Raw genomic sequence first — 8,349 nt, 5'->3', positions numbered from 1 at the left:
CCCCATCTGTGGGGCATCAGCCTCTGGAACGTGGCTCTATGTTACATGTGAACACAAGTGAGTCTGGAAGCCAAGAATTTCAGCAGAGCAGGAAGCTGCCCTTATCCCTTGTTCAGCCTGAGGTTACAACCTGTTGGGCCAGAGTGCACCCTCTTTTCCTGAGGTTGCATCTGTCCGGTTTCCACATCCTACAAACATGCTGGTCATTCTTGGTTTGGGCAGGTCTTTCCCTGGGTATCGGGGTACGGAGAGAAAGTGCTGAGCTCCATCTTATTCCTGCTGCTGAGTGGTGGAGTAAGGACAGGGAGAGGTGAGAATATCACAGGCGAGTGAATGAAGTCAAAAGCAAGATTGGTCAGACCATCCAAGATGCAAATACCAGGAGTTGGCTGTATTTGTTGTTTGCTCTCAGGAGGAAGAATTATTGGGTTTGAAAGAGACAAACCCCAACGCTTGTCTAGAGAAGAGGTCATTTAGGGAAACCTTCAGATAAGCACGTGGCTCTGCAAGCAAGGGTAGCTGCCATGGTGGAGGAAGTGGGAGAATCTGCAATTCCTCTGCTCTGCTGGAAGAGTGAGTTACAAACCTGGAGAGCGAGAGACTATTTAAATTGGAGGAAAGTTCCTTTTTCTGAAGATGAATCTCTAAACAGCAGCTCCATTCAGATTCTGTGGCTGCTCTGCACACAAGGCTTGTGCTTTTATGACATTTTTGAAAAAATGGATTTAATGGACTGAGTTCATTTAGACAGGGGAGATCAAATGAATGAGTGGAATTAAAATACACGTCCATTTGGCCGCCAGTCATTGTTTAAGCCACTCGACCACCCAACTTCTCTAATTAAATGGCAGTGCAGTCCCTGTATAAAGGCTGCGATGGATAAATTAGTACTTGGTAAGTGCTCTGAAGATGAAAATCAGTAATGAGCAAGGGCTTTTCCCCCCCTTGGGCTGGAAACGGCATCTTTTGTGTTTTCCCACTGCACCATCTGTCACCTGGGTTGACATTGCAAAAAACCTCTTCTCCCAAAGGAAGAGCAAGAGGGACACAGTAATGACAGACCTTTATTTGACGTTTACAAGACAAATTAGGGACGAGTCTGCATCCATTTCACGTCTGTGCAAGGAGTTATACATGTTTGCTACCTATAGACGCAGGTCGTATTGTACATGAATTTATATATTAAGAAATCGCATGGAAGTTATCTTGTTTAAACATTCATGAAGAGCAGACTTCCCCCAAGAGCACTGAAGAAAGAAATCCAGCTCCTGAGAGCCTGGCTCACCTCTCTCTTGGAGTTTGAAACTCTGCATGGAACCCCCTCCAAAACCAGTGGGATGTTGAGGCTGATCTGCCTTGAGGACATGATTATGGTTTTGTGGGAGGAGCTTAGAACTGCAGAGTTGGAAGGAAAGTGTGAATGGTTTGGCAAGGTCCAGCCCTGTCTGGGGGAAATCTTGCTTCTTCCTGACCTGCCCTCCTCGTCCCTCCAGCTCCCCTACAAAGAAGCCAAGACCCTAACTTGTTACATGTTCCAAACTTCCTTGGAGTTTTTGCCCAGCACATCCCAACACTCTCATTTGTTTATGTTTTCCTTCTCCCAGATTGCTCTGACACAGTGGCAATTAGTCATGCTAGATTGTGCGGGTTGACAGGCTCCATCAGAAAGGTTGCAAAACCCCAGTGTAAGTTAGGCTCCAAGCCGCTGGCTGCCATGCTCCTCACTGCCCCAGAGCATGGAGTACCATGCACCATTTCAGCCCTGGCAGTGCCTCACTCTCAGCTGTACCCCCAAATTGGTCACAGCTGAGAGAACAGCGTTCCTTACGTGGTCAGGTGGGGGAGGAGCCTGGGGAAGCTCACGGTGAGGATGGGGGAGGTGGGCGTGAGGGAGGTAGTGGGGGGTGGGGAGGAGCTGGGGTGCATTAGAGAGAAAATGCACCCCCTGGATCAGGTCCGCAGAAACCGGCTAAAATGGCCAAAGGGGAGAAACAAAAAACTCTCCCCCTCTGAGAGATTCAAATGCAGGCAAAGTCCAAGAGATCTGGGTCGTTAATGGGGAAACAATTATGCTTATCTGCTTCCTGCCAATCGGTAGCCACCAACAGAGCAGAAGTAATTATAGATACTGTAGACACACTGTGGCATTAAGTGTTTGAATGACACTGCTTAACAACACTTCCTGTTCTGGCCCTCCAGGCATGGCCAAAGAGCTGTTTTGAGCCAGCAGAGAATACTGTCCTGGCAGGGCGATGTTGTTTAAAGAAGTTTCTCACATTTTCTTTCCCAGAAAAACCTTGCTCCAGCAACAGAAAGGAAAAAAAGTTTTGAGTTGATACTAATTTGGTTTCAACTGAAATACTTAGCATGTCATTCACATAACTGTTTTAGCAGAGGAAGCTGACATATTTTATTTGAGAATTTTTATAGAGTTTGGCTCCCTGTAGGATCCAAAAGCAGGGTCAGCACCGTAGATTAGAATCAATTCAGTGGAGGGAAAATAAACCTCTGGAATATATTTTATCTTCCCTGAGCACGTCGCAGGCATTAGCAATAATGCGAATCCTGTCTGTGCATGGAGAGGAAGCATCTATGGCTCGGGCTCCCGCCCATCTTCACCCTGGACTGTGTGGTCCCATGACCTTCACAGTGGGTAAGATGATTCCAGACTCATCATCTCCTAACTTTATGCTGCTGTGCACAGGACACACGCGCGCGCGCGTGCGCACACACACACACACACACACACACACAGTATTCTCTCCTTGGATGGAGACAGGAGCTGCTAAAACACGACCCATGCTGATGAGGCAACCAAGCCTTTCAGGGTAGATATGAGCTGACTCTACTTGCCCTTGTATGGGCTGTGCCGTCTCTGCTAGGCTAACGCTGCCCAGTTTGCTAGTCTTCTGGACCTTTTTCCAGTTCTTTTAATTCACTCTGTGTGGCTGGCGGAGCAACTTGTTAACTAAACCCAGACGCATCAGAAAACCCAGCCAACCCAGTACCAGAGTGCTGAAGTCAATACTTAAAATGGCTCCCTTGCTCTGTGTGTGTGTGCTCTGCTTCATTTCAATTTCTTCATTTTAAGACAAGGATGATGGACCATAGTAGCGATGGTGAAGTGCAGCCTTCCCCTCCTCTCAGCAGAAGTCCCTGAAGAGGTGGGTGCGTTCACTAGCTGACCTGCCTACCTTTTGCGGCTGCAAGTCCTTTTTAACAGAAATTCCAGATACCCATTGCTGGCTTTTACTAAGAGGATCTTGAATCGCTATTTCTGTTTCTTACCTATCCTTCCCAGAGGCCTCCCTGGACTTGGAGGCCGAGCCCTGCCTCCCTCCCCCAAGTCACCTCTGCAAGCCTCCCTCCTCACTTACTTCATTGAGGGCCGTTCTTTCCCTGCTCTGAGTCTTTAAAAACACAGCTGGTATGGGGTTCGGTGGGGATTGCCTTGAGGCAACTGAAAATCATGCAGGCAATCTGGAGAGTTGTCTCAAAGGCAGCTTTGCAGTGTAAGTGGTTTGTTTCAGTTCTGTGATTTAGCTGTTCTAAAGATCGACATGGGTAAAGATGGGGTCAACACAATTTAAGCCCCTAACGAGTGGAGCTGGCCAGAGTGCTGAACTCAGAATCAGTTCACAATAGTCCTCAGCCCCTGCTGGCTGTGCAGTGGACAGACACACACACATACACACCGTCCACACCTGCTGGTCAGCAGTCGTACCCTCAGGACAGAGGCAGAGAAATTGTGTGCAGCAAGCTTCCCACTTCAGTGTCACGCATGTAAACAGCTAGTGGAATTTGGGAGTGTTTGGGAGTGTTTCCAGATCTCTTCGAGTTATATTTAGTTCAGGAGAGCTTGAGAATAGTTTGGCGGGAGTACACTGCCAGTCAAATGAATATTAATAGTGTGGGTCTTGGAGCAAAGAAAATACTTATTCAGTATCTGATATGTATCTATGAAGGAGATGGTTCAGTGTTACAAGGCTTCGAGCATGGGGGTATGATGAGCTTTCGGAGATCAGGAATCAGTGCCAGCTGGGAAAAGAACTCTACCTACAGTTTAAACCAAACTATCTGAGCATCCCTGGTGTCTAACTAAACACTTTCTCCCCACAATTCCTGCCCCCACCAACAATTTATTTCTCTCAGGCTATATCAATCTGGTTCTTTCTTTTTTTGCTATGCAGTGTATTCATGATTCTCAAAATCTTCCAGTTTATCTCAAACTGAAACACTGGCACCAGAATTGTATCCCACATCAACTCACGGGTGCTCACCTCCCCCTTACCCCTATCTGAAAAGAAAGCCAAGGAGTGGGGCCTGTTGGAAAATCCTCCCTTATTCCGGGGAAGCAGGGGTCCCCCCTACCGCATCCCCCACCTCTCTACATTTTCTCTAGGAGCAACTCTGCACAATTCTTCTCTAGCCTGGGGTTCAACTTCCCCATTAACATAGATACAACACTCCACTGAAGCTGAAGTATAAGAAATTTTCTGCTTGATGTGTTTTATGTCCCATTATTATTTCCCCTGTACATCACATGTCTCTCTGAGAGGCACAGAAAAATGTGTCTGGTGCAAGGTTTTGGGGGGAGGGTCGTCTACCACTTAAGGAGGAAGAGGGAGAGATGGACCCATAGAGGAATTCACTTGAAGCTACTCCCTGTACCTTCCCAGGTGGTCTGGACTCCCTTAAAAGCTCTCTCCTACTCTGGATACTTCCTTTGCATCCAAAGACTCCATTGCCATCCTCCCTGGGCTGCCTGTCTCCCTTCTGTCTGGGTTTCTGCCCTGTCTGCCCTCTCCTCATGGCAGGAGCAGGACCGAGAGGTTTCCCCTGTGCAGCCTCTCAGCTGCTCATTGTTTATGGGATGAAACCGGAGGCCGGGAAAACACTGATGAGCTCAAACTGTGGCTGAGTCAAATGCATTATGCCCCAGTTCCCCCAACACCACCACGATCACAATGGTTTTGTCCTTTTTTCCATCAGGTGGGGGAAATCAGAATCGCACATTTGCACATGCAGACTGTTCACAGCAATAAAGAAAAATGAATCAAGTATATATATGCAAGCTCCCAAGTGGGGGACTTTCAAGGGGAAGAAACCAAGGATAGGGGAAGACTGCCTCCATGGTAGCAGCGGCAACTGGTAGTTTACCCCAGAAGTCTCTTAAAGTCAAAACCCATGCTAACGGGATACATAATCTGGTCACAAAAGCCTTTCCCCTGAGAGGTGGAAGTAAAGCTCTCAGCCCTCTGGGTTCCCGAGAGTTACAGGTACAGTGGACCCCTCGGTGCAGGTGGTCCTGAGGTTTCCTTGTTGAACCCTAGAGGGTTCTGGAGCATCTCTAGAACAGAATTCAGAGCTCGTCCCAAATGCTGGGCTCCTCAGCAGTGGGCCTGCCTTGTTCCCTGGGCACAGGGTAGCGGGCACCCAGGCAGGGCAGGCACCCATAGGAGAAGTGGGCACCAGCAAAGGAACCTGTCGGGCACCTTCTCAGCTTTCACGCCCAACACCACCCACAGCCACTTCTAGAAACAGCTGCCGCTGGAAGCCCAGACAAAGCCCCCGCCAAGAAGCTGGGTGGTGAGATGACCGGGGAGGGTGAACAAGCAACGCAGACGTGGGAGAAGCATCCCTTCACGGGGAGGTGGTGGGGACGGTGACCCAACCGGAGGCAAGCAGGGTTGGCTTGCGTTCCCTCAGCTCTGTGTGACTGGGTCATACGAGCCTCTTCTCTCGCATGCCGCAATCCCGCTAATAAGCCATTGACCTTGAGTGCGAGTCCGGGGCTGATTTGCTGCTCTGTCTTGGGGTACCCCAGGGGCCTGGTGGCTTCACGGGAAGAAATCCTCCTCAGTTCAGCAGCAATCGGTTTTTCTTTCCTCCTGCCACGGTGATCAAATTAGCAGAGCTGTTTCTCCACAGAGGAAATGTGGCCACAGGTCCCAGGAGGCACTGCCCGTTTGCCCATCTGATGGCTTTGGGAAGGGAAAGCGGGGATGGATGCAAGCTTGTGTCCCGATCCCACCCAAGCCCCGGCAGGGGCTCTCCCACCTGGGATGGCCAGCCAGCCAGCCAGCAGCGAGACCACAGGGAGGACAGGGGTGGGGGTCTTAGCTGCAGGAGGCCTGGCAGGTGGCTGCATAGACGCTGCTGCCCACGGTGCCCCCGCTGCTCAGGCTGCTGGTGGGGCACTTGAGGGGCCTCATGCTGCTGTCCCCCTGGGTGTGCAAGTGCTTGAGCCGCCAGCGCTCCCAGCTCCTCCGAAACTCCAGCTGGACCTTCCGTGGGAAAAGGAGGGAAACAAGAGCCATCATGCAAACCAATTGTCCACGAAATGGCCCCGTTATTACATTAGCAGGGAAGGGGGAAAAATATCCACTGCATTATATTAAGAGACACAAGTCAAGGCCTTTGGGCGCCTAAATTAATATGCCAATAAAACTGTTTATCGTTGTCTCTTATTTTCCGCCTCTCCTCAGGAGAGAGATGAGGTTGATGATCTAATTGGTCTCTCCCATCTCTAAACTCTGTGACTCAGCTAAGTCCCCTCCGCAATCCATCACGCTATTGTTTAACGGAAGAGAACGAGAGTGAGAGCAATGTGGAGACCGGAGCCGGGGGGAGAAGACGAGGAGGAGGGAGAGCCTGACTTCCGAGCAGCGTGGAGCCCCGTGGAGCCCCGAGGCCAGAGCCTGCCTGCCCAGGACCGCCCTGGTGTCTCGGGCAGCAGCATGGGGGGACCCAAGCGTGGGTGCCAGAGGGAGGCGGAGCGGACTGTGCGTCCCGCTGCCCTGCTCCACACCAGCTCACTGCCTGGCTGGGGACCTGTGGCGAGTGTGCCAACAGGAGGTACGGGGACACCCCAGGGAGACAGGAGCCTCTGCTTGTGCAGTAGCATGGAGGCCCATCTGGTCTCACAGCCTTAATTGCAGAGGCTGGGGAGAAGGAGGGCAAATGGAGGCACATCTGTGGGAAGCTGCTTCAGGGACTGAGGTGGTTTCGTGGACACCAGCAGGAAAAGGGACGGGCCTGGGACTTCTCGGAGCTCTGACCCATGCTGCCCTTTCTGCCGGGACCACCTCGTCCTCATCTGGGATCCGCAGACCTCGCACCATGCACCACAAACAGCAGGCCCTCCACATGTGCTTTGTAAATGAGCTGAGGGAAGGAGCGAGTGACAAAACAAGCATCTGACACAGGGCTCCTTGTGCTACTGAGTTACTACAGTGAAACAGAGGGGTTGACGCCACGAGTCCCAGACACCTGCCCCTGCGCTTATGGTGGTACACTTCCTCACCTGCTAAGTTTACCCGACTCTCAGCCTCTGAAGTCCTGTCTGGCCAGGCCTCAGGCTCTGGGATTTGGGAGGAATGGGTGAAGCTCACTCAATTCTATCTACACTTGGGGGGAGAGGCAAAGTGACTGCTCTTGTGCCACAACTGGATAGTGGCAGATCTGGGATTGACACTCAGACTTCTGGGTCAGAGCCACGGTGAGAGGACACGTGAGCCACAGTAGAACCACCCCCTCCCCTCCCCTCCCCAGGTCTGCTCTCCTGGCAGCTGAGGCAGGACCCATGTCCAGGCCATCTTTTCAGGTCACAAGTACCTGGCATTGCCATGGCAGTACCTGGCATTGCCATGGCAGCCCTCCAGGAGGAGGGCCTGGAGAACAGCTTTTGTGGACAGAGATCTCAGCTCAGGAGCCACGTGTATTTTTGTGGCCAAGTGAAGGTGACATGTCTGTCCTGGTGCCTGGAGGAGCCAGGGCCTGAGGCGTCTCTGGGAACTGGGCAGCGCACTTGAACAAGGCAAGTGTCCGAGCAGGCCTCTTGAACCCCACAGCCTAAGCCTGGGAGAGACCAGCTGGGAATCTGGTGACTGAGGGGTCATTAGTTGCCAAGGATCCAGTGGGATGTGTGCCCGACCCTCCCTCCTGACAAAACTAGGCCAGCCCTGGGGGGTGGATGAAGCGGGGAGGTGATGGGCTTTGAGGAAGAGAGCCGGGAGGAAACTCAGCCAGGGTCCAGGAGACTTTCTGCAGAAGTGGTGGGGAAGGCTGGCATGCGTGTGTGTTGGGGGAGGCACGTGCTGCCGGCAAGGCTTTGGGGAAGAGGAGGGAGGAGGGGGAAACAGGAACCGCGAGGGACCGAGAAGGTGAGAAGGCACGGAAGGGAGCTTCATCACTCCAGCCCGCACCGCACCGGGGACACCTGCCACCCTGCCCTGTTCCTGGGAAGTAAAGCAGCAGTGCTAGGGCCAGCAGGCACATCACCCCTCTGGCTGTGAGCCATTCCTGAGGGAAGTGCTGCCCTGTGGAGCTGCTGGTTCCTTGTCTCTC

General features: G+C 52.0%; 1 protein-coding gene across 1 annotated transcript in view; it reads right to left on the bottom strand.

Annotated features, from left to right (window-relative positions):
* Positions 1 to 1,046: 1,046 nt before the first annotated feature.
* GLP1R (glucagon like peptide 1 receptor) overlaps positions 1,047 to 8,349 on the bottom strand; it is a 36,474-nt gene continuing 29,171 nt past the window's right edge. Inside the window, exon 13 of the mRNA XM_045071149.1 lies at positions 1,047 to 6,287. Coding sequence (XP_044927084.1) covers positions 6,120 to 6,287 — 168 coding nt within the window. The 3' untranslated portion in view covers positions 1,047 to 6,119. The remainder of the gene's footprint in view (positions 6,288 to 8,349) is intronic.

Source organism: Mustela putorius, unplaced genomic scaffold (assembly GCF_011764305.1).
Source record: "Mustela putorius furo isolate JIRA1106 unplaced genomic scaffold, ASM1176430v1.1 tig00003983_pilon_pilon_pilon, whole genome shotgun sequence".
In the NCBI taxonomy this organism is placed as follows: Eukaryota; Metazoa; Chordata; class Mammalia; order Carnivora; family Mustelidae; genus Mustela; species Mustela putorius.
This window is presented reverse-complemented; position numbering and strand designations above follow the sequence as displayed.